This window comes from Cydia strobilella, chromosome 10 (assembly GCF_947568885.1).
Source record: "Cydia strobilella chromosome 10, ilCydStro3.1, whole genome shotgun sequence".
Classification (NCBI taxonomy): Eukaryota; Metazoa; Arthropoda; class Insecta; order Lepidoptera; family Tortricidae; genus Cydia; species Cydia strobilella.
The window spans coordinates 7,947,482-7,975,159 of NC_086050.1; the positions used below are offsets into that span (position 1 = coordinate 7,947,482).

General features: G+C 36.2%; 1 protein-coding gene across 1 annotated transcript in view; it reads right to left on the minus strand.

Moving 5' to 3' along the window:
- LOC134744927 (Kv channel-interacting protein 4-like) overlaps positions 1 to 23,364 on the minus strand; it is a 187,638-nt gene extending 164,274 nt beyond the window's left edge. The window contains exons 1-2 of the mRNA XM_063678875.1: positions 23,324 to 23,364; positions 21,748 to 21,929 (exon numbers count right to left, since the gene is read on the minus strand). Of these exons, the coding sequence (XP_063534945.1) occupies positions 21,748 to 21,929; positions 23,324 to 23,364 (223 nt within the window). The remainder of the gene's footprint in view (positions 1 to 21,747; positions 21,930 to 23,323) is intronic.
- Between the last annotated feature and the right edge of the window lie 4,314 nt (positions 23,365 to 27,678).

The following is a 27,678-nucleotide window of genomic DNA, read 5'->3' on the forward strand; positions in this document are numbered from 1 at the left end:
TTTATTTATGGAAAAAAATGCCCCCTGTAATTTTTTTTTACTATTATAATTATTCGTTTACTTTCATTATTTTACACAGCTTTTTTTGACGAGTTTTTTGAATCTACGGGATAAAAAAATTATACCGTGTGATCAGGTATTAGTCGATATAAATATTTTTTACAGATGTAAATAGTCATTTTATGCTTTAGATTGCGGTTTAATAACAATAAAATAAATGATGATTTATGATGCATTACATGTTTAATTTTCATTAAAATCCACATTTTTCTTCTAAAAAGTATACAACTAGTTTGTTGAGGGATTGGCATTGTATTAAATATTATACATATGATTATTCGAAACTGGAAAACGATGGTTTTTTTTCATTATTTTTTAATAGTCTAGTATGGCCAATAGGTAACAAAAAATAAAAATAAAATATTAAATTTTAAAATATTTTAAGCCTTTTGACTACTTTGATATTTGTCAATAAATACGTCTAGACTAGATATGGCGACGTCGCAATAAAAAACGCTTTTGTACTGTGTTATGAAACAAAATTTGTTTCATAAAATGGATATTATTTCCAACAAGGCTCGGGAATCTGTGTGGACTGTGTGCCTATTCGTACATACATCTTATGGATCAAAGGACGGTGTCTTGACTATTTTCCTTGCTTCTAGCTAGGCTGGCGTGTTCGTGACAGATGATTAAGGGCCTGATAAGGCGTCTTCAAACGAGCACAACATTCCATTTATCGACCACTACAAACAATTAGCTTCTCAGATATAACGTAATTTATATTATTTGGAGTTAGATTATAATTTTCCTCGACTGGTCGTATTTCACACTATCCTCCTGAATTTTAGAAGCTATAATTTCATTTTTAGGGTTCCGTACCCAAAGGGTAAAAACGGGACCCTATTACTAAGACTCCACTATCCGTCTGTCCGTCTGTCTGTCACCAGATTTTCAATTTTCACAGATGATGTATTTCTGTTGCCGTTATAACAACAAATACTAAAAACAGAATAAAATAAATATAACATACAACAAACGTGATTTTGTTGCCGTTTTTTGCGTAATGGTACGGAACCCTTCGTGCGCGAGTCCGACTCGCACTTGTCCGGTTTTTGAATTTGCTATAGAGTAAACACGTAACCAGAGTAACGCTAGGCTGTACAATATTCACAGATCTTGGCATTTTAATCTCAATGAAACCGATGCTAAAAGTCATATTTCATTATATCGCGTCGGCCACACAATGGTGTTTAAATACGAGTCAATACGATATATCGTTTGACCTCGAAGGTGAAGGGAGCGCGGTTAGAAAACTTTTTCCTCGAATATAAAGGAAGGCCGGGTCTGTGAATGTATTGCCAGGAAATGGGAAAACTGGGCCAAGAGTAATACGAGGGATGAATTAAAGGTCTGAAATATGACGGAATCTTGGTTAGACAATGATGTATTATTACGGGCGTTACAGTCACTTGTGTCATTTTCCCATTGAGAATCTATGACAGGGTTAATTATTAATCAGCCGGCGATAATTAATAATTATGTTTTATCTCGGTAAATTTTCAACAAGGTTTTTTTTGTACAAAACACAATCATTCAAGTGATAGATACCTAGTAAAAACATTTATTTCAAATAGTAGTAGCTGCAATAAAGGCGTGTTAAAAAATATATCAACGTATTCTAACAATCTATCAACTTTCACAACTCATCACAACAAAATTCATCTTTCACAACTCGTCATCAAACAACGTTACACGATTATGAATTCCAAGTTTTTGCAAATGCGAAAACATATGGAAATTTAATTCATAATTTAGATTCTGCTTATAATTTGCTCGTGGAATTTGTGTTAGCAGTTACAGTAATTGCATTACAAGAAGCGCCCCGCGTTGGGCGCCACTTATTTGCCGAGCAAAGTTTACGCGGCTCAACCGCTGCCAAGCCGCCATGTAGGTTTACCGCACAGATTACTTACAGATGGAACATACAGTAGCGGCAAAAAATCTATCATATTGCTATTTTTTTTGCAGGCATTCATTCGAATATTTGGGAAATTAGACTTTATATCATGTAAACAATGATTGTATTATCATCACGATCATATATATATATATATATATATATATATATATATATATATATGTATATGTATATGTATATGTTTCCGCTACCCAAAGGTTGTCTGTAAGAGAGATCGCTCTTCAGCGATAAGACCGCCTGTTGTCTACCTCTATCCTTAATCAATTGTTTCTGTAAGCTGTATCTTTTACTGAGGTGTGCCAATAAAGAGTATTCTATCTATCTATCTATGACAGTTAAAACCAACTCACTGTGGAATTCATATAAAAGTGTATTTTTTTTACATTTAAAATTCAATACAACTTGAAATTAGTCACATAATGTCTGTAAATGTCTGTATAGCCTCCGAGAGGCCTTTGCCTGAGCTTGAAATGCAATAAACAATGAGCCAACGAGCCTAGTTCCCAAGTGGTCCTATTATTGGACGCCGATAACGCTGTTTATTTGCGAACGTTGTGCACTGAATTTGTTTTGTAACCGAAACGATGAGCGTTTCGAATTTCCAAATTCCCCAGCTATCGTTACGTTCCGAATTTCGGATCGTATTGTGTAATTGTTAATCTGTACCGCATCCTATTTTCGCAGTTTCATCTAACAGCTCCACTTTCCATGAAAATACGGATTCAATGGTTCGTGAGAGACACAATAGAGTTTTGTTCACGTTCATTAATTAACTTCAAGATTTGATGCGTTCTTGTTTAACTCGGGCTTGGAGTGCGCAACAAACAAACGGGAGGTACAAAGTGGTTTGACGATCTACCGTTAAGTGTCTGCTGTAACGACCTGACGCAATTCACCGACATTGTTGTTTATAATGACATTAGAACATTATGTGTTTCGCTCCAATTTGCGCCGTTATGTTATATTATCTATAAAATCATACAGTCTAAAAGACTAGCCACATTAAAACTTGTATCAAAACTTGCGTCTCTTCGAAACAATGGGACCTTGACAATTGCAGGATACAAAAACTTCAAGTTTATTGAAATTTGTTTCGACCTTCTTTAAATTGTATTCAGAAACAACGCAACATTTCTTAAGGGGGCTTACTCGAGCATCAATTCGAAGCCACTCCAAGTGAAGTAACAAATGATCACTGAGTTTGACAAACAAGGCTCGCTTCTAATGTCTTGAAGGTGGCGGGAGCATAATGTCTAAAGCTTGGTTGACACCTTCATTACGCCGCTGACGTCTCGCAAATACTCGACGAATTGTTCGCGGAGTGTTATGAGTAGGACTCTAGAGTTCCCACTCAATGGTTTCGGCATCAATGGATTTAAATTGTTTAAGGGCGCTAGCGTCTTAGACTTATACCGTGTTAGAATTTGTACTTGGGGCGTGTGCGTGTGTAAAGGTGACTTGTCATGTGCATAATGTTTTACAATAGCTGTATCGTTATTATTAATAAATAAATAAATAAATCAATAGATAAATCAATAATACTTGAACGAAACATGATTAAAGAAACGACAAATGAGTATATGTTCTATATAAAGTACCTCTTTATTGACTGTATAATAATGAATAATAATAAAAAACATATTGAAGAGACTCCCGTGAAAGGAAATAAGGAAAACAAAATAAATGGCTATTGCAAATCGACAACACCGCAGACAAAGCAATAACATTCAGCCTGATTCGAACTTCTAAGGGGCCCACTGATTACCAGTCCGCCGGACGATATCAGCTTGTCAGTTGTTCGGAACTGTCAACTTTTTGTTCTAACTGACAGGCTGATAACGTCCGGCGGACGGATAATCAGTGGGCCCCTTAACGTAAAAAGATAGGCCGAAAATAAAGTTAATGGAAGCAATTTAAGACATATTTTCTTGAAACGAAATGTGAGAAGCAGGCACAATGTTTGCGCCATTTAGAGGATTTCTTAAGGAAAAAACAAGACATTTGAATGCAGCCACGGTGGAGCTAACATTTTAGAAGTCCTTAAATCAATCTTCTCTGAACATAAATAAATAAATATTATAGGACAATTTTACTCAGATTGAGATACATACTTACAGTTAAAGTTTTTTAAATGCTTATAATTTAAGACAATACCTATTACTTTTGGGAAATAATGGAAACTAATAAAACTCTATTCTCGTTCTCTCAAGATCGTAAATCAGGGCCATTTCCTCTACCTATATTTACTAGTTAATACAAAGTCTAGGTGTGCCGTGAAAGGGGCTAGAGATACTTGTCTTTCATGAAGTGACGTAGTTCATCAAAAACAGTTTTAATTCATGATGAAATTGTCCTTGGCGGGTCTTGAAAAGCGATGCTTCTAAGAAAATTTAAGAGGCATCTAACGACTTGGACAAGTTTCCAGCTATTTAAAAAATAGACTAAATTTTCAAATTATAATGTGGCAGTATTATACAGTTTAGTTAATAACGGGCTTATTTTCATTATTTTCATGCACTCTTATAACCCTTTCTAGTGAATACTTATTTTCTAAAAACAAATAGGTAATGAAAAATTCGGTAAACACTCACTAGCAATCTGCGATAATGCCGTTACAGCCGATCTTAGGGTTTTCAAAGTCCGGCGCCTAAAGTTCTTACGAAACGGGAACCTCTCCATATCGATGCTCACTGACATTTCAACTACAAATACAAGAACATGAAACCATTTGTTAGGAAAGCTCAGAATACACTACGCGTAAAATTCGCGTTCCCGGTCAGGTGTGGAAATCGGTTATTATTACGATAGCTTATTCACACATCATAAGGAATAGCCGCACGACTAGAGATTCTGAGTAATTTAAGAATTTTGCATATTAGATAAACTTGATGACTATTAGCCACTGTAAAATGTGCCGACTATGCTCCAAAATTTGTTCCATAACATTATTATAAATAAATGATGTGAATCATTATATTATAAATAAAATTTAAATTTTTTGTATTGTGGTATGTTAATATAATTTTATACACCGTGTTTTTTTTCGTTAATTTCAAGAGTGCATTCCTGAGCTTAAATCAAGTAACTTTCCTAAAGACACCGGTATTCTAATTAACTCCATTTCGGAGAAAATCAATAATTTCCTTTTTTCTGATAAGGCCCCTACGAGCGTGTACACTTGCCTTAGGGCCTGTTTACATAATATTATTGATTAGTGTTTAGTACGCGTTCATACATTTGCTACTAAACTTAAGTACTAATATCTCGGACGATCGATGTTCGAAATGACATTGATATGTCATTGATGTGTAAAAGTTTTATTGTGTATCGAATTTTAAAAGTACATAACTGTGTGTCGGTACTTATTGAAACGACATGAGAAGAGTGATTTTGGCGATAAGGCGCCTGTCGCGCGCGATAACACATTCCTTCTCTTTCGCAATAAGGGCTTATTTTGGGCTTGTCATGCTGGGGTCTTCCACGTGAGGGAGTTAGAGGTCATTTTCAAAATATTTGAGACGTGCCAAAAATATTTGATTAGAACAGCGACTCCAAGCTCGCGGCAATCACCTGACGGATGAAGGTGTAGCGATGCGCAGTTTACGTAAACACTTCTGATGCGGCTATTCCCGGTGAGCTCATTAACAAAGTCGGCCTTTGTTCTAAACAAATACACAACTCACGTCTGGAGCGTCTTGAATGAAACTCGCGATGGAGCGGAAGTAACGTCAGTGGAATTTGTTTGTTATTTACTCGATTCTTGGAAAAGATGCTGTGGATTTGGCGCTGCTTGCGTTTACAAGTGCCATTTCGCGTGACCTTGACCAGAAATGTCACTTTTGGAAGCTCATAAATCATATCAAAAACAAATCCAGGTCAAATTCATAACTTGTTATTACGATCAGAATAAGCATCCTGTGACTTGCCTAAAAATGACGTCCGGATGCCAACTGCAGCTGCTGCTGCTGATGGAATGGACGTCATAATAGCGGCAGTAATGCGGCGGCGAATGTCAGCTTCGAATTTTCAGCAAGGGGTACAATTAAGTTCAAAAAACAAAGTGGCTTATAATCCAAGGTAAATTATGATCAAGTTTTGTTTATTAAATGCACGGCAGCTGGAATAGCCCGTACGGTGCCGTCCAAATGCATCTATGAATATTCTGTCACACTATCTCTAAGGGCCACTTGCACCATCCCACTAACCCGGAGTTAACTCGTTAAACCGTTAACCAAGTGTCAAACTGTACAGGTAACCATGGTAACTCCAGGTTTAACCGGTTAACACCGGGTTAGTAGAATGGTGCAAGCGGCGCTAAAGCAGATTGACTACAAGCCAAATTAGACTGGTATGTACCAAGACCGAAGCAACGTGCTTAATTTCAGCTAGACTGTTCTAAATTCTAAGAAGAAACTAGATTTTTATAAACTTTTAAAAGGATATCTGTTTTATCAATTATTAAATTGAAAACTTTAAAACTGATTTCATTACATTGAATTGACAGTACTTAACTGTGGTAGTGAAATATTGTAATGTTATTGTATTCCATTCCAGTGTAGTGATTCGAGTACGAATTAATAACCGTTTCAAACAATACAAATTAGGCTTCTATATTCGCTATAAATCTTATTATTAAATGCCAACGGTCGTTATCAACGACACTAATTGAATATTCTATGTAACATGATGCAATCAATGCCAATAATTTAATCAATCTCGATTAATACTGCAATTACAAGATTTACAAGTTAATTATACCACTGAAACACCCATATTGAGTTACCGAATTAAAGCCGCATGCACCAAACACATAAAATTCAATACCAATACCAAACTGGCCCTCACGATTATTTGTGTCGGTCCGGAAAGGGGCTTTACCTTCGCACTTTTTGCGGTTAAATTTGGAAGTAAATTATTAGTATTCACCATGCTACATAATATGATTTCATTATTATTAACAACAAAATAGCCTATAAAAAACTGCACGCTTACTTCTGTGGAGTTCTGCGTAATGCTAAATAAACGAAGTTTACGCAGAGAACTCTTTTTTTTATCTATAACTCAAAGTATTTTACCTATTTATAAGTAGTATATAATAGCGGTGTAATAAGGGTCGGTTTTTAGGGTTCCGTACCCAAAGGGTAAAAACGGTACCCTATTACTAAGACTCCGCTGTCCGTCTGTCTGTCTGTCCGTCTGTCTGTCCGTCTGTCTGTCTGTCTGTCACCAGGCTCTATCTCATGAACCGTGATAGCTAGACAGTTGAAATTTTCACAGATGATGTATTTTTGTTGCCGCTATAACAACAAATACTCAAAAGTACGGAACTCTCGGTGGGCGAGCCCGACTCGGCAATTTTCCGGTTTTTATTCGTCTTATGATTTGGTCAAGTTATACGGGGAATACGAACAAATTTTTATTAATTTTTTTAGAAAATTATTAGTTTTAGGAAAAAAGTGTCAATGTAAAAAAATAATCCATAATATATTCTTAACAGAAAAGGTTATACGCAAATTTTTGGTAAGATTCACCATATTCATGTATTAACTTGTTGATGTTCAATATATCAGTACCTACTGAAAGAAATCGTATAGGGACCAGCTTGTTCAACAGCTAAATTTTGTCGAAGTTCATCTAGTTATAACATGAAAACGGTGTATCATTAAGAAAAAAATGATTATATGTATAACCTTTTTTATTAAGGATTATTTCTTTTATTTACACGTTTTCCTAAAATGTATACTTAAAAAAAAACTGTCAACCGGGACATATTTTGTGCTTAAAGGGGTGTGCTTGCGTCCAGGGGAGGGGAGGGGACGCTAGTGTGCATAAAGCACCATACCCAAAGGTATCGGACATCGGTATCATCATACTGCATTAGTTTCAATTTGGATATAATTTGTTTTTCAAAAAATACAATTTGACCGTATCATTCGGCCGTTGTTTGTCAGTGTTAAAATCAAAAACTAATAATAATTGCAAAAAAAAACTTAAATGGACGTTTTGCAATTACCTAAATCAAGCCAAACCACACGGATGGCCAATTTTACCCTGACCATTTATCGTACAGCGGCCTAAGCGGTCTAATCCGCTATTGACAAATTTGTTATTCGCCGCTGTCACCGGCTGAACGCGTCCGCAATGCAATGACGTAGAGCTGACCCATGATCGGATAATGTATTCGTTTGATTTGAAACATTTACAAATACAAATACATAATACAAATGAATTTATTTCATTACTTTTTACAGCTGTTCTTAGTTATATTATAAGGGTTAGGTAGGTAATTAATCCATCTTAAGTATAAAGAGCAAGTATTAGGTAAGTATTTATCTATACATTGTGCAACAATTTATTGGTGTAAGTAATGAAAAAGGTACGGGTACAGCTTGCTGGATTTAAACCCGTCCTTGGTCAGCTAATTGGAAAGGTATTAAGGTTATATTTAGAAACTATGCAATTAACATAAACAAAAGAACATTAGTAGGTAACGGTTATAACAATATTTTTTCTACGGGGTACTTAATAGAGGAACAGAATAGCATATGTTTCGTGTGTAAGCTTCTTTATAATTAATAGTCATATTTTGACTAAGTAAACTCGAGTGAAATCCCCTAGTGTGCAAATATGGTACTAAAGTGTTGTCCAATGGTTAAAAGTTATGTGTGTTAAATAGCAAATCTACATTATCATAAATATAATTAGATCAATTTAGACATATTCTATGAACGAATAAAATGATTTAATTCCTCCAATTATAATAAAGTACTGTAATTGACTTGGAATTGGTTAGCGGTTTCCGTTCGCGCTCTTTTATTAAAACGAAGTAGGAGTAATGTCTTTTACCGGTAACCGATACCAAGTCCGAGCGCCATTCTGTTATTGGATTGCAAACTGTGAACAAATGATCGTAAAGTAAGGCGACCGAAATATAATCTAGTTATTTAAAGTGAAACCGTGGTTTGATTTATCTATCTAGCGGCATTGGGTTAGTGTGTGGTAGTGGTTTTACACGTGTAGTTAGTATTTACCTAAAAAGTTAAATTTAGATTTGCTTACTACTTTCTTATTTTACAACGACCGAATTGGATCACAATATCGCAAGTGATGACTTCGTTGCGTAACTAGAAAATAAACAAACTTCCTAAAAAAACCCTTTCCTTAGACTGTTTTGTGGCAGAGAATACATGAAATGATTATCACGTAGAAAAAAAAAGTACTTTAACGAAATAAGAACCACCCTACTTCGGAATAACCTACTAATTGCTTCAAATCGTTATAATTATGACAATACCTTGAAAACAGAGACCAGTGGTGTAAGTACCTACTTCAAATCGTTCATTTTGACATAGGTACTTCGTATTATTTTTATTGAAGCACCCGATGAGATGGACTAGGTGTTTTGAGGCGGGTTTATAGACGGGTGTCTATAAGAGGACCATTTAACACTAATAGAGTTAGACCAATATAAGTCTGCAACGATTTTGACAGCACACGCAGTGCAAGTGTTATTTACCTATACGTCATTTCATAGAAGTTTGACGTTTAAAATAAGACTTGCACTGCGTGTGCTATCAAAATCTTTGCAGACTTATCTTGGTCTAACTCTACTACAATATACTTATAATAGCCATTTAACAAGGTTAATTTTAATCTTAATATCGAATTATTCGATAGATTTGTGTTAATTTATAGGTAATTCACGTTGAATGTTAAACATTTTTTATATCAACGTAACTAGCGGTCTCATCAACACCGCCATTGACATATTTGACTAATTTGTCGCTCGCCCTCGACACTGTCACTGGCCGAATGCGGCAGCCACAACACTACGTGACGTGTGATCTAACGGGGTATTAAAAGTGTTTCTAAGTGTTTCTTTTTCACTTGAAAACACTTTTACCACATACTTGTATTTACTGAGAAACTTAATGAAAAATCTAAGCGGCCTGTGAAGGATACGAGACAAGTCACAATCCGAGTAGATTTCAAATAGTGTTCATACGATTAAATAGTTGTTTAAGGGAACTGGTGGTATATTTGTAAAACCTTATTTCTGGAACCTAGGTATTCTGCATTACTTCAGAAATTACTGAGGCAGGATAAAATTTGGTGTTTTGGAGCAATTTAGCTGATATTCTTTATCTACGTAACAAGTCCGGATAAATATTTGAGAAATGTATTGAGTTTAAATATGCTGCTTTCTTGCTGTTTTGTGTACAAATGCTTTTTTATGTAGGAAAAATGTGCTCGATTAAACGAAATAAAATAGGTTAATTGTAGGTATTTATGAAACGAAAATGCTAAATTAAATAAGTTTAAAATTAAATAAGTAGATATGTAAGTTGCACCTCCTTTGTCTTTTATCTTCCTTTGTCTTTTATCTTCCCAACAATAGTCAAAGTAAAAGTTAGTGAAACTATCACCGCAATAATCTTGAGAGCGTCCTGGGCCCATCTTTACGAGTTCGGTGCGGGTCAAACGTGACACGGGTCAAACTTTGCAAATGCTTTTTATTGACTAGACTTGTCCAACTCACGTCACAAGACAAGTCTCTAATGATCATAAAACTTAACTGGAAACATTGATCAGGAATCAGAAATTACTTTAGAAGTGATAATATCGAAATGAGTTTTAATGATAAATAGTTTAATGTGTATTTGATTCCTTTCAATGACTCATAATTTTATAAGCGTTAATATATTGATTCCAGTTTGTTACGAAAACTACCCTAGATTGGCTAATAGGTACACAATTAGGCCCATGAATTAAGAATTAGGGAGTTTTTGCTTTGCCACTTAAGTAAAACTACCTAAATTAAACAATTAATCTAATAAATACTTAATTGATTGACGAAAATTGATTGACAACTAACTAACTAGTGGCAAACTGCGACGGTATAGGTTCTCGCTTCAGAAATTTCATTAATTCCGCAAAGAGTAAAGTTAGCAGGCGAAGTTGCGTCGCTCGCGGGCCAGAGTTGTCCGAAATTGTTTATCAAATTGATCCGAAAATAACCTTTTTGTATAGTTTCAGTGCCACTATAACTTCCCTAACGAGTCGACCGACCTACAAGGAACAACCACGCGTATCCTACACGTATAAAAAGCTTTCTGTCTTATTAAAATCATGATTAATGTTACCACGAATACCCAAAAATAACAGCAGAAAAAGGTTGGAGCATAATATTAAAAATTTTACTTTGAGCCATGAAGCGTGGATAATGTAATTTATTCTCGCGTAAAAATTGAATCTTATGCGAAGGTCAGAACCGGAATAACCTACGGTTAAAAATATTTTCAAACTTACTTAATACAGTTTTAACGGAGCTAGTCGTGTTTTTCCAGAGAGCGCTGAGGAAAGTAGCGAGCCGGCTCCAGAACGGAGTGCTCTCGGGGTCGGCGTCGGCGATATCTGTAAACCGCACTCGCTTCTTTTTCCTCCTCTCAGAACTCTTGCTTCTAAAACTCGACTTTCTTTTCACTTCGTTTTCAATCGAAACAGTTGTTTTTCTCACAAACACATTCATCGCCGCGCACAACTTTTTAGCCCCATTTTAGACACTCATTATGCGCACATAAGTTTCTTTGCCATTTATTGCCATGGTAAATCAAAGTTCTGTCACACTACTAGATGTAAATGTGTTTGTAGCAATAATAAAACGTATTTTCGTTGCACTACCGACACTTTGAACGCGTCTAAACGTCCAGACGACACTTGGCTTTGTTACAATTATAGAATTTTGATTAGTCACAACATGTATTACGACCAAAGCCTTTCTGGAAGTCGTTGTTACAAAAAAAGTACAAAAAATAAACCAGGCATGATGCACAATAGCTATGAACTGAATTAAAGTACCTTTTTATCGAACGAGGTAACGATATGTACTTGGTTACATGCCAACATTTTATTAGAACGCTAGTTTCGGACAATCAATGCTAAATGTTAGAATCATTGCGTGTCATATAACTAAATGTTAACGATCAACTGAATAGATAGGTATCACAGCCTTGACATCCGAGAAATTAAAAAAAGAATTCCACAGTTATATGTATATGTATTGTATACATTTCTTTGAATTAACTATAAATTAAGAGCTAATCCGTCAATATGTATGTAACTAAACCATACCATAATAAATTCATGAAAATGAATTAAAAGGTATTCTACCTAAGATTGTAAAGAAAAATATTTTACTTTACATGCTCATCATAAAACATCATTTTCATTATTTTCGGGGTATCATAGGAGTCAGCTCAAAAATAATACGCATATAAGGCTATAATTAGCAAGATCATTTGGCAACGTACAACGTGCATACAACGTGATATGAAATATTGCATGCTATGGCTGCCGAATGTACACACAATTTTCAATCAGTGGCATCAACCCAAATGATAACAAAGTGCGACGCGATATATCTTTCAAATTACATTGCTGGGTAATGAACAAGTATTCAAACAATTGTAAGTATGAAACCAGTAATGAACACTGCATTATCTTGTTTTTCGTTGGAGTTCATAGTAGCGGATTAACGTATCTCCCGTGTTTATTGTCAACTAGCAGCCATTTTGTTTGTAAAGGATTTGCATTACATTAGTATTCGATAAAAGTCTGATGGCGTGGTATTAATTTCAGTCCCCCTTTGACGTCTGGTGAAGCGTGGGTATTCGAAACGCAATACTACGAAGATAAATATATGTACCTATAATTATAGGTATATTATTAGAAACTAATGGATTACTACAAAAGTACAAACGTTCTCAGAAAAATATTAATTATTTAGTTAAAAGTGAAAGAAAATGTTCGTAAATAAGAATTTAAGATAATTAATGAATGATAAGAAAATAAATAATTTAATCGTGAATGTTTAAGCTAGATATCACGGATTAAAAACCGTTTACTTTTATTTATTTATTTATGAAGATTACTTACTTTAAGGGTACAAAGTAAAAACTGATAAAAATGTAGACATTTTTAAGTGTATGTCATTTAAAAGTACAACATATTTTTTTTTATTTTTTGCACATACCTACATATAATTAGTTATCAACATAATGAGAAAAAGTCTGTTCAGTCCAAGGTATTAAATATCGACACGGACAAAGTGCCAAAAATATGTACACATTACCTTGATTTATAAGAAATAAGGTATGTGGCAGTGTCCTTGTCGATAAATAATAATTTGATTGCATGTGCTGTTAATCCGACATATTTGGAGTAGAGGTCAGGGGACATGCTGTTTGCTTAGGCTGGAGCAGACAGTAGAGATGGCGGCGGAAGAGTCCTACTGGATCAACGGCGGCACTCAGGCCTTTAGAAGGTCACAGCCTTAGCGTCAGGTGGCAACCGGCTGTAAAACCCTACGCCAAAACACTTCTCCAAGTACGATGAAAGCACAATATATGAATAAGAGTATAAATGCTAGGGCGTCCCCCTCAAGCGACGGTCAGAGGATACGATGTAATACGAAGAAGCGAAGCAATGCTAAGGCGTCCCCTACAAGCGACGATAGACGCGGTGGATATAACAGTATACGCCTAGCAACTTGGAACATTGGTTCCCTGACTGGACGCAGCCAAGAACTGGCAGAAACTTTACATCGACGCAATATTAACATATGCAGTATACAGGAATTGAAATGGAAGGGCTCCAAGTCGAGGGATATAGGCAGGAACTACCAACTACTCTATCATGGAACAACCACAAACAGAAATGGTATTGGTATAATATTAGACGAAACTTTTAAACAAAGAATTATTAAAGTGGTTAGAATCTCTGATCGTATTATGAGTGTAAAGTTAGCCCTAGACAACCATCCAGCCCTTAACGTAGTATCAGTGTATGCTCCACAGGTTGGTTGCTCTGCAGTCATAAAGCAAGAATTTTGGGATGATCTTGGTGACCTTATGCAGTCCACACCACCAGACGAAAACATACTGATCTTGGGGGACCTAAATGGCCATGTGGGAACTAAGACACCTGATAATTCCAACATACATGGAAACTATGGCTATGGTATCCTCAATGGCCAAGGAAAGGATATCCTTAGTTTTGCTATCCAATTTGATTTGCCAATTATAAACACCTACTTTCAAAAGAAAAACGAACACATTGTAACTTATAAAAGCGGCAGCACACAATCGCAAATAGATTACATCCTCTGTAATAGACCAATGCAAAAAAATTTCAAGGATTGCAAAGTTATCCCTGGCGAACCTTTGACAACCCAACATAGGCTTCTCGTAGCTTGTCTCAAGATGCCAAAGCGGTATATAAATAAGAAACACCCACCTACCAATCCCAAAATAAAGTGGTATAATCTGAATACCCCTAAAGGTGAAGTCTTCAATGAGAATATAAAGAAATATCTCTCCCCTAACGTGCACCACGGCACCAATGAAGAAACGTCCAATAATAACACCTGGAATGAATTCCATGAATTCTGTTGTACATCTGGCAAAATAACACTGGGAATGTCAAAAGGGCGGCTAAAGATAGACAAGGATCCTCGATGGTGGAATGATGAAGTCAAAGCTATACTCAAAGAAAAGAAAGAGCTCTTCACAAGATGGCAAAAAACGAAACTTGATGCCGATAAGTTAGAATGACAAAGCAAAAAAAAGAGCTAAAGTAGGAGTAGCGACGGCTAAAGCAGTTACTCAGGAATCATTCTATAAAAGCCTGGAAAGTGCAAAATCAGAACAGGAAATATTCAAAATTGCTAAATTTAAACATAACCAAACCAAAGACATCAAGCGTAACAAGTATATTACAGACTCGTCTGGCAAATTATTAACATCTAATATGGATATCAATAATAGATGGAGAGAATACTATGAGCAGCTTCTCAATGAAGAATTTCCGCAAGAACCACTATTTCCTCTGGCACGAGTTCATGGACCTATTGAAGCAATTTCTCCAGATGAAGTGAAGAAGTCTGTCTCAAAGATGAAAAACAAAAAAGCCGCCGAGCCAGACGAAATACCGGCAGAAGTCTGGAAGAACGCTGGTGACGATGGTATACTATGGCTCACTAATCTGTTTAATGATATCCTCATAGAACGAAAGATACCGAACATGTGGAGAAACAGCAGCTTGATACCATTTTATAAAAATAAGGGGGATGTATCAAAATGTGAGAACTACAGGGGAATTAAACTTACCTCTCACACTCTTAAGATCTGGGAGTGTATTCTCGCCAAACGTCTTACGAATATTACCACTATCACCCCAAACCAATGTGGATTTACCAGTGGAGATGGTACCATTGATGCTATACACACTCTAAAAATACTCCTACAAAAATACCAATCACTAAAGAAAGACCTTCACCTCATTTTTATTGATCTTGAAAAAGCCTTTGATCGTGTTCCTAGACAACTAATTTGGCAAGCATTAAGAGATCAATTGGTCCCAGAAGCCTACATTGACCTACTAAAAGATCTTTATTGCGACGTAACCACGCGTGTTGTCAGTCCAGCAGGAAACAGCAGTGATTTTGAGGTTCGAGTTGGGGTTCATCAGGGATCGATATTAAGCCCATTACTATTCAATCTAGTTATTAACTATGTTACAAAAGATATACAACATCAGCCACCATGGACGTTACTTTATGCTGATGACATAGTTCTCGTTGCAGAATCCCTTCAACAAGTGCAAGTGGATCTGGACGCGTGGCTGGGGGCCTTGGAGGGGAGAGGGCTTAGAATCAGCAGAAGTAAGACCGAATATATGTACTGCAACTTCTCTGGTACTACATCTAATAATACACCATCTATAGGCGGGGTCCAACTAAAGAGAGTGGATAAATTCAAATATCTCGGATCTGTAGTAGCACCTAAAGATAGTACCGCAGAAGATATACAGAGTAGAATCACTACAGCTTGGATGAAATGGCGTTCCATGACAGGCGTCCTCTGTGACCACCGAATGCCAATAAAAACCAAAGGCAAAGTGTACAAACAAGCAATAAGACCCGCTCTTCTGTATGGTTCTGAGTGTTGGCCATCGAAAAAGACAGATGAACGGAAACTGCATACTACAGAGATGAAAATGCTGCGCTGGGCTGGCGGAGTTTCTAGGATGGATAAGATTAGAAACGAATACATAAGAGGAACCTTCAAAGTCGCTAAAATCGAAGACAAACTCCGCGAAAACCGCCTGAGATGGTATGGGCATGTCATGAGAAGAAGTGAAGACCACATGACGAGAAAAGTAATGGCCATTCAGGAGGGAAAAAGAGGTTCAGGCCGACCCCCCGCGACTTGGAGTCTGACCATTAAAAAGGACCTGAAATTGGTGGAGGTAGATACGGAGACAACACAAAACCGTACATTGTGGCGTAAACGTACAAGGAGGGCTGACCTCAAATGATATGGGACATATACAGCCAGGAAGAAGAAGAAGAAGAAGAAGCATGTGCTGTTAATGAAGTAAAATTGCCAAAAAAAGACAATAAATACCTACAAGTAAATAAGCAAATGTATAAGTACGGTTGTTGTAAAAGGTCTATCTGGTAATTCGGAGAGGAAGCTGTTGTATACAAAATATTCCTGTAACAAGCAAAAGGGCGACAGTTTAAAGTATCATTAATTTTTACCATAAATTTGCACGTTAAATGACTAAAATGACTAAGAATGCTGTCGCGGTGTTGTTGCCATTATCATTAATAGGCGGTACTCAGCCGTCGCAACTAGCAATTTATCATTGACCACAACTTTGCCAAACTTTTCAGGAGCGTAATGAAGTTGGTAAATTAAGTTGGCGAGTTTGCGACGAATAATAATACAGATCGGTATCCAAACACAATACCTGGAAGCAAATGGTTATTAAGTATTAATATTGCTTTCAAAGGATGAATGTACGTCTTTCGTTTACTTAACGACTTTAAAAAAATGTAATATGATAAATTGTGCCTTTCCATCAGCCACACACCCTATTCTGGTGGAAAGGTCCTTATGCACATGAAGCGTAATTACCCTTTTGGTGGAAAGCCACAATTTATAAATATGTAAAATTTGAGTGAAAGCGTATTTTTTTTTCATAAACGTTAACTTTCAAAATAGGATGCTATGCCATTAACATAATGCCTACCTAGCAAAAAATTTCATTTCCCTGCCGAACTCGGAGAAAGTTTAAGTTATGTAAGTACATTTTCCTTGGAAAGTTCGTCAATATCATAAATGTAGAATTTTATCAATCTACAGGTGTATGTTCAGCTCAACAATAACAAAACATTCTGTTATCTCGGTCGTAGGCACTGCGTTCGGCAGACCAACTTCCTCTGTTATGTTATGTTTGTTTACATGTAATACTCGTGTATCATGATAAATTTGTGTAAAAGTATTGAGAAGTTGCAAATTTACTTTGTTAGGGAAAAAACAAAGTTATTTATATAATGTACCAGCTTCTGCCCGCTATTCCTATAGCTAGTTTAGTACTTTCGTAGTACTAACTTAAGGGGGGAACTTTAAGTTATCCCTTTAAGGAATGATTTCTGTGATAAAAACTATCCATTGTCCATTGTTGAGACTCAAACTACAGGTTCAGTAACAGACAGACAGACAGAGTTACTTTCGCGTTTATCGTACCGTACCTCTTTTGTCCATACGATTAGGGATACCTTTGTCGCCTAAAAACATTGCGATTAGGAAATATATTTTTTTCTTGGGTTAACAAAGTACTGTAAGAAGACGATTAAAAAAAAAACGTTACAAAAATAATTTTATGCAAAACATACGTCACTTAAAAAATAGTTACCTACAGCTAAACTGCGCTCGCCATAAACTAAAGTTCTGCAAGCCTGCAACAGTTTCCGTCATAATTTAACTATATATGGCATAATAAAACGTTATAATCATAACATTCATAACAGCAGGTTATGAGCGTTTAAGCGAGATTAAGCCGACTTAACTGCTATTTTCACCTCGAACTTGTTACCAAAAGTAAACGATTACTAGGATATGCATAAGACTCCGACTAAACTGAACAATAACATAATGTACCTAATAACTATTTATTAAAATTGTAGGATCTAATCTCGGAATAAACTTTCACCTTGAATGACAAATTGGCTATAATTTGCGATTTTGGTATATACCTATATAGCGTAATATCGTATAGCGTACGAGATAGCAACAATATAAACAGGCAGCTGTTTCTGTATAGCGTTGCGTATTCTTACTGTCACAACGCTAGGTCGCGGTTGCGCGACACTGTGTTTTGTTAAAAGTACGAGTAAAACGTAGCAGCTGAGCTGGCTTATGATAGATGCGGTTATCGACATGATGTACGATAGAGCAATGTCACCTTGACTATACTCGATAGACATGGCGGTCGTTTTATCCTGTTACTACCGCGTCCATCATACGTGCTCTCGGACTGAAGGGTTGGTAAAAAAAACTTACATTACAGAACTCATTACAGAAGTCCACAGCAACAATAAAACTAACTAAATTACTCTAAAAATATAGTAAGATCTAAGTTATCGCTGAACACGATTACACACAATATATACACAATCGTAATACCGTCGTAGGCTGTGTTATCATATGTATAGTTAAGTGGCCGCATCAGTATCTTGAGCTTGATTATACATAGATTATGTAGGTATGTCATAGTGGTGAGTAAGATCAATATGTATAAATGTCCTCTAATCTGTTTAAATTCCCGTGAATGTTGTATTTGTGTGAGGTTCCCGTAAACTGTGTGATGGTGAAAATGCGAAACCTATAGGTATTTTTTTAAGTTAGTTGGCCTGGCCACCCTATTTTCGTACCGCTTTACGGTTACGAACTTACGAGGGCCTAATGGAGCAATGATGGTCAAGCTCGGGCTGTTATGTAGGTATAGCGAGTTATTTTAATAACTTATAATAACTGCTTAAACGAGGTTTTTTTTATGAAGAAATAGCCATCTTTTTGATTCAAGGCCGAACCGTAATTATAAGGCAATTATCCTATAATTTGTTGGTTAATCATAATTATCACAAATCATTATTGTGTTTCGGAAATGATATATATATGTGTGAAGCACTTCTAATTCTTTTCCTCTTAATTGGTTTTGTACAACTAATTTTGTAAAGTATGGGGTTCTTCAAAAAAGGAGTGTACAGTTTTTTAAAGGGTAACGCGCATGTAATATCTCTGGTTTTGCAGGCGTCCATAGGCTACGGTGAATGCTTACCATCAGGCGGGCCGTATGCTTGTTTGCCACCGTCGTGGTATAAAAAAAAACCTAAGTAAGCTTTTTTATTACCTTTTCCATCTCCTATTGAGATAATGGTCTGCTGTTACTTAAATTTATGAATTATAATTAGAATCATGAATTGTTTGTTTGGAAATCTTAAGTAAGAAATTCACTTGTGAATTGACCGTAGTGTGTTTGCAAACATTTTCAAAAGGTGGCCATAAAAAAGGCATATATATTATGGTGAACGTCTTTGTATCGACTTATATTTCTAGCAAACTTCTGCTTCCTATGACGGTTTAGGTATACATTATAATGAAGCCAGGTAATGTCCATGGAGTTCTTACAGGTATATATTAGTGTCATATTATACAGACGCGGGTCGCTAACGAAGGGTCCCTGCCTCATTTTCTCTACAAACATTTGGGTACTGCCTCGGCGTTACTCGCTTAATATGAGACGTTAGATACGCTTGTTATAACTTATAACTACAAACGTTAAAATAACTATTACGAAACAACAATTATGAGGATATGGGGTCTGGCATTTCGTAGCAATAACTTAAATTTCAAGCCGCAGTATACATTATCTTAACCTCCTAAATTGAACAGCATAATAGACGATCAATTTGATTAGATTTTTCCGTGAGAATAATATAATTATGAGTTATACAAACTTAAGTTAGAAGAAAATTTAAGTTATAAAATAAAACGAATATAACTAAACCTAACTTAAAAAATAAAAATGACAAAAATCTACCCTCCAACCCTTGGTCTCTCGGCAAGGTGCCCATCACGCAGGCAGCATTCCCGCGCTGTATCGCGATAGCGAGTCTTTGCGCGAGAAAGCTGCCCGCGCGAGGGTCTCCTGTTGCTTCTCTTAATCGCCTCCCGAGGTCCTTGGAAAGCCCACGTGCACCTTTGCCCCACGGCCCGAGTTTCTCGATGCCAAAGGTCGAACTCGTATTTGGCGCCGAGACAGCTATATTTTATACGCCTATTATACGCTTTATACACCTAGACCTCTGTGAATTGAAATTCTTAATTACAAATTCGATTTAATTTGATTCCTATTGAGTTTAGCTTTTAAGCGAACAAGTGTTACCTGCCTGAAAATTATCCACTTAACGACATTCAGTTACCACTAAACCATTTAGTTACCAGTTACCGTTGTTAGTTTTTCACTTCAAAGAACCTCTGTGCTCAATCTGATGCCTTCAGCCCCCGGGCCCGTCTACTCATTTCCAAGATCAAATAGCTCCGGTTTCTTATGGCAGTGTTTGCGAATCAAACAAACATTCAAATGGGAAGGCGATGTAATCGAAAGTTAATATTGTTTTGTTACTTGCGGTAAACTCGGGAGGAGGTTAGTTGCGTAGACGGATAATTGATTAACCGACTTGGGTGCTGAAATTTCTATTATTTAGGAAATTTAAGATCGTTTTTGACCTCTGGCGTGTGCCACAGGCCTTGGTCACTTTATGTTTCAATTGAAGCCAGGGCTGTGTTGCATATAATATTACAAGCGGAACTCCTTTTCTAATTTCACTTATTAGAAAAGGAGTTCCGCTTGTAATATTTGTTGTAGTTTATTATAAAACACGGCCCAGCTCGTACAGTCACCTGTAATAATAAATGGCTTGCACACAACAGAGGGGTTATAGGTGACGGCAAGTACGTTGTCGGCCTTTGAGATGGGAGTTTGATTAATGGGATTTTTATTTATATAAAAAACGTGACCAAGACCTAAGGCCAAAAAACATTTTAAATTGCCTAAATAGTAGAAATGCATGATGTAAATGTATAACTGAATCGAACCGTAATTAATACTTTTATTGCGCTTATTTATTTGAAAAGAGAAATATTACACATTTTTTACATTGGGATTAATGCTTCACCATTAAAGTGGTTGCGATTGAAATACGAGTACAAAACACATCAGTCAGCCCTAAATCCACTAGCCTCAGGCTTATGCGGTGCGGCTACAGTTATACCCGTAGCGAACAGCGGACCGCCGTCCGCTACGTACCTATGTGGATTTCAATTATTTATAAGTTTTACACCTTAATTATATCGATTTTGATGTACCGACAGCGTCAAAAGTATGCCATTCTGTGATACTTTAACAAAAAGAGATCTCTTTTTGAAAAAGTATTCGACAGTATAGCAGATAGTTTTGGCGCGTTGTTTCATACACTGTTTACTATTGATGCTGACTAAATTTAATAACGTGTAGTGCTTAAATTCAATAACTAAAGTAAACTTCCAATACTAAACATGCTAATGCCCAAAAGATGATACCGTACTGTCACCTCTATTGACAGTGAGTTAAGTTTAAAGATTATGCAATGGGACAGTGACGATCACTCGAACGTTTACCTTAAATTTTCATTAACGTACTTTAATACTTTTGTATTAAAAAAATACCTTTTCAGTTAGGGACAAAACGTTGTACCTATCTTATTGTTTAGACCAGTATTTACATGGATGAATGGATCTTAAGATAATGTAATGAGGTTAGTTGCTATTGATATTTGATGATACTATTTACACTAAACAAACAAGCAAGCAATTTACCTAGAGCAAACTTGACGCCGGTCCAAGCGGTCCGGAAGTAGTGGAAGAGCCGGCGGTAGAGCGGGCGGTGGCGGCGGCGGCGCGGCGCCTCCGCGTCGGGCGCGGGCGAGGGCGAGGGCGAGGGCTCCGCCTCCCCCGCCCCGCGTCCCTCCACCGACGACGCCGTGGCGTTGCGCACCCAGCTTTACTCGACCGCTCGCTCGTTCAACGAAACCGCACCCTTAGAAACGGTAGGTGTTAGTTTGGTTGTTACGTGTGGCCGGCTTTGATCGGTGTTGTATTTGATTGATCTAAATAACAGGGAAGTGTGGTTTTCCCTAGTTAAAATTTTAGTTTCCGTTAAACTAGTTTTCCGTATCGCATTAGTGAAAACGCGTTTTCGCTTGTATAACTAGTTTTCCGTAAGGCATCGTTGAAAACTAGTTTTAACTAAGATTTTTCAGTCAAAACTAGTTTTCGCAAAGTGCCTTGGCTGCGAACCAGTAGTGACAAAACGTTCAAAAATTTATTTCATTGAACACTTGTTGTTACTAGACGACGCACGTAACATAAAAAGTATGTTAAATGTCAAACCACAATTTATGTTAAAATATGCTCACAAATTTTTAGTCTATTTTTAGCCGACCGTTGTGTAGGCAGTGTTGTGGAACGAGCTATAAATAGCTCACACCATCAACTCGTTTCGATCATCAAAAATCGTAACAAAGTTACAGTGGATAACTTTATTTTGCTAGAAATAAAAAAAACCGTGCACATGGCACAAACTTTTAGACAATATTAAAATGTCATTAACGGGTCTAACGCGATAATGACAATGACATTAATAATTATGTGTACAAATCGCGAGAATTTAAAGTGTTATGGTATTAAAAGTAACTGATATTGGTATACATTGAGGAGAACGGCCACTATAAGTATATGCAACGTGCAACTAGTTAATAGAAGAGCACTGCAAGTACGTAAGTAGGTAAGGTATGTGTACTATTTTTTAGGGTTAGGTATCAAATCATAAAATCAGGAAATACATGTTTATGGATATGAAATGAGCATTGCATAGTACTTATATGTATATTGCGTTTGTACACTATGCTTTATGAATTTACGATGAAGTAGGTCAAGTAGGGAATGAAATTTTACCTATCAACGAGATTTCAACCCATAGAGGTTCGACTTATACTTTCCAGTAGTCCATGCAATGCTCACTGCTCATACCGTGCACTGCTATCTCTTCTTTTGTGCTGCAGTTTAAATGGAAAAAATGCAATACTCCGTATGAAATGCCCGTTATATTGCTATACAGAACTGATGGGCTAGTGTCAGTAAGTACAAAAGAAGAGATGGGTGCAGGCAGTCTTAATAAGGTCAATAATTGCGGCAAATCCGCCTGCGGGAAATTCCGTAGGTACATGAGCACGGTTTTCAAACAACAGTTGGTACACTATTGTCAACAACATTGATAAGCAGCGATTGCTTTTAGTTCTAGCAGTCTGGTGCTCTCTAGTTTGAAATGTATGCTCAAGTACGGAATTTCCGCAGATGGATTTAGTATTTACTTTACTTTTGTATCGATACTCACCACAAACACGACACACTCACTCCCGCGCATGATCGACGCATCACAAATTAAATTAAAACACTTTATTAATATTCACTCAGTTAGTCCAAGAACCGCACTGGGAAACAGAAACTTCGTCGAATCAAATATTAACCTCGAAGCCCTTGACGGATTTTGAATTAGGTATTTATGACATTTCTAAACTAACGGCTTCTATTAAGTATTAAAAAAAATCGATAAAGGTCCTGTTTCTTGTTAGTAGGTACACTGTCTTCTTGGTTAGTCGCGGGCGTGCTGTCGTCGCGATCTGTGAACAAAGAGACGACACTCTGTTAGTGCTGTTAGTGGCAGGCGGAGTTAGTTTCTTGTTAAGAGCACTAAGCTTATGCTTAACACAACCGGTTACAAGAAAAGTCTACTTAATTAAGGCTCTCTGTTCTGAAATGGCGCTTTAAAACTATAGTTTTATTATTTGCTCTATAAACACAAATCTCAGTAAAATCGCTAGTTGTTTGGAAAGCAAAAAAATAATTCTTTATATTTTCTTCTATATGGTATGCAACATAAAAGGCTAGTTATTGCAGATGGATACAAAATTTTACACTGTTTTACTTTATAGGTTTCAAAGGACGACCACCTATCAAGTGCCCTTCATTAGCATTTTTGACCTTTAAGGTTTTTGATATATTACAGGCAAGGAAAATAGCTTTGATTTTCGGTTATAATCATGTATATTGCGAATTCAGGTGTAATTATTTTAATGGCCTGGTAAAGGCATATTTAGTACTGTCAAATTAGCCTTTTTAGAACCCCTGGGATTATTTAGAACTTATTAATATATATTTTTTATTAATACGACAATGAGTTACAACTTTAGCATAATTTGTGCATGATGTAAAACGTAGCTAAAATTTTCCAACCAGCATTTTCAAAAGTTATCGTGTTTTTTGCATAATCAAATTTAATAATTTATTCTTGGGTAAACTACCTACCAATATTATATCATCGCGACTATTGGGTTATCGTTGGCACGGCCGTTTAGGCGGGGTGTGATTTATTCGTAACGTTATCATGGCAAAGGTTCTCGAGCGGCATTGTTATGCGTGACAGTTGTGTATTTCGATACTTAACGCTATGTAGATTTAGGAACCATTACCCATTTACAAGGCCTTAAAAACGTTCCATACCAATACGTTCTGGCTGAAGGCCAATGTAATGTGTTCCTGTCAAAACTGCATTAGTATTTAATTTATTACAAATACACCCACTGTATCAAAATAGTGTTACAAACTTACATTGCACTTACATTGTACGAATAGTGTATCTTATATTTTTACCTACTTAACAGCGATTTTAACTTATTATAGCTGCGAGATATCAATCAAGACTGATTAATTTTATTTGTGGGTAGCAAGAAATTTAACAACTTGCCAGAAGGTTTAAAGCCATCCCACACTAGCGTCTCTCGAGCGCCGGTGTCTAGTCAAGTCTATTGGCTGCTGCTGCTCGACGCAACTGCGGAGCGACGCCATTTTCCATAGCGCTGACTAGACGCCGCGCCGACGCTCAAAAGACGCTATATAGTGTGGGGTGGCCCTTACACGTAAGTACTTTTCGATTGCCGGCTTGATGACGTTTGCTAGGTGTATTAGAGTTACCAGTAAAGTAGTTAAAAGTTGTATACAGGTTGCTAAATTTAAATGACGCAGGAAGGAAAAACCAGAAACTATTAAATACACTTAATTATTCTTAGAAATTATGTACAATTTTGCAGAAATAATATTTCATTTAATTTGGAAAATATATCAATAGTCAGATCAAGCTAAGTTGGCAGCGATTTTGATAGCACAGACTGTAAAAGTGTTTAGTAAATGTCTTAATTTCATAGAAGTTTGACGTTTAAAATAACACTTGCACAGTGCACAGTGTATGCTATCAAACTCGCTGCCTAAGTTGGAGCGATTGGTCTAACTTTGTTTTTAAGTATGCCTCAAGTATGTATGATGGATCTTATTTTGTTTTGACTAGTAACTAAGTAGGTTTATAATTTTCTCAATGAGCAAATGCATAACAAATATGCAGAGGAGCGCTGAGAAAATATTTTAATTGCTACTTTATTTAACCGATAAAATATGCAAAATAGAATTATATTTTAACCAAGTTTTCTCAAATATTTTCTTTTAAAATGTTGTCAAATTGGAATATTGCTGATTAACTGTAATTTTCCCGACCTTCAACTTAACGGGAAGGCGAGCTTGGCGCAATATTGCAATATAAGTAATATAACGCTTGAACGTTGTCGTGTTATAATAATTATAACAGCATTAAACTCAAAGTCCCTTCATATTAAAATAGTTACCTAAGTTTAAATTTCCTGAAATCTCTAACATGAAACGTGTTTGTAAATTCAACGCCAGTGACCTTCATATTAAGGGTTTACTCGCAAGACTGAAGTTTTCAGCTTAATCCTATTCGAAGGGCGAAGTGAAAACTTCTCAATGTAATCTTTTGGGAGTTTAATTTGTAGTTTGGTCTTGAATTAGATTCGCCATTTGCCTGCTGTTTGGTTATTCCGCTAGCTATTATTCGAGTAACAAATCTAGTTATTATTAACAGTAAAAACACTGGTTTCTTGGTATACGGTTTATTTAATTTAATGAGAGCGCCGCGCGGTAATTCGAATTCGCGTTTCACGACAGTGTTGCTAGCGCTATTAAACTTAAGCCGCGGTTGTTTTATATAATATCTCATTTATTTTTTTAACTGTTATATTAGAATCTTCTCAACATTGGTATGAAATTGTAACAAATACAACGCAAAAGTAAACACATAGTACATATATATACATATATAATATAACCTAATCCATCGTGCCGCAACAACGAGACGGGGCCCAATCTACTGAGGCTGGACCGCCTATTATACGAGCTGTGTACACAAAACTGCTGCTTGCTGTATCTGACCCGCGCTTGACCCACCAAGCAAGCGCTACTCTGTATATTACCTACTTATACAACTAAGAAACAAATAGAATTATTTTATGTAATATTTTCATTTGTGTATTTTTAGTTTTTAGACTACTACTAGTTATACTATTTAAACAAAAATCATACTTAAATACACTAAAGAAAAAGTGATCAAATCAAGCTCTTAAATCTTTTTTCTATAGTACGACATCTATTTCAGTATATATTTAAATTATATACCAAGTTTAATGAGGAAAGTGCAAATCCAGATTACTTGTAAAGAAGAGCGTTTCAAAGGTGCAACGGTATATAACTCTTATTTTCAAAATAACTCTAAAATTAATGGCAATTACTTATAAGAGTATATATTTTCTCCAGTATACGTTTATTTTAGCTGAACCAACAACCACTTGATCCAGTATACTTACTTCAATATTTAAAAATTCTTATTAGGATATAAGATGCAATGTAGTATTTTATATTACCATTTTTATTTATTTATTTAGAAGTTTATTAAACATTGTAATTGAAATTACCACAGATTTTGACCCAACTCCGTGTTAACTGTACCGCATACTGTGATGCAAGTGACCTGCCTCAGGGTATGTAATGTTCCGGTTTATAAAATGATGTTAGTTGCATCCATATACGTCATTATTTCAAAAACTGACATGAACTTCAGCACGAAATTTGAATGATGTGTTAATGTTAAAAACATAAAGTCGTAAATTGTCACTTGCCTTAATATACTTAGGAGGTATCGATATTTCCTTCACATTTTTAGCCTTGTTTTCTCCGATTGTCGGTGTGTAAGTTTTATGAGCGCTATAGTGCATGTGAACACGCCTCGGCAGTCGTAAACCATCGAGCAACTCATAAACCGCTGAGAGCTGAGAGCGCCGCGACGTAATTCTACATATTCTTATTTGTACTCTTAAGAGGAAAGGCGACGGCCGCTTCTCCATAAAAACGTAGTCCCCATTTTTCTCTCTGGATATTGACATTTCGAAAAATATTTTTACATAATTTGATGTATATTAACCATGGCTATTGACGCCCTACGCTTGACTTTAAAAAAAAAAATGATTATTGTAAAAGTTAAGAGCGAACAACAGATTTCATACATTTTTTATATTTCTTATAGGTAATAATTAAAAATTAGAATAAAAATCAAATGAAAGGGCATAGGTTGATATACAAAAAAATGTGTCAAAATATTTTGAATAATGTTAATATCCAGAGAGGAAAATGAGGACTACGTTTGTATGAAAAGGTGCTTTCGCGCGGGTCCTCCACTTTCGTCTTAAGGTTACATTCTGAATGCAACTGCAGCAGCATTCCTGATTTAAAGTTAGGTACTGCCGCAGTGTTACAGCAGTGGTAAACTTGCGTTGTCACTGTCAGTATTTT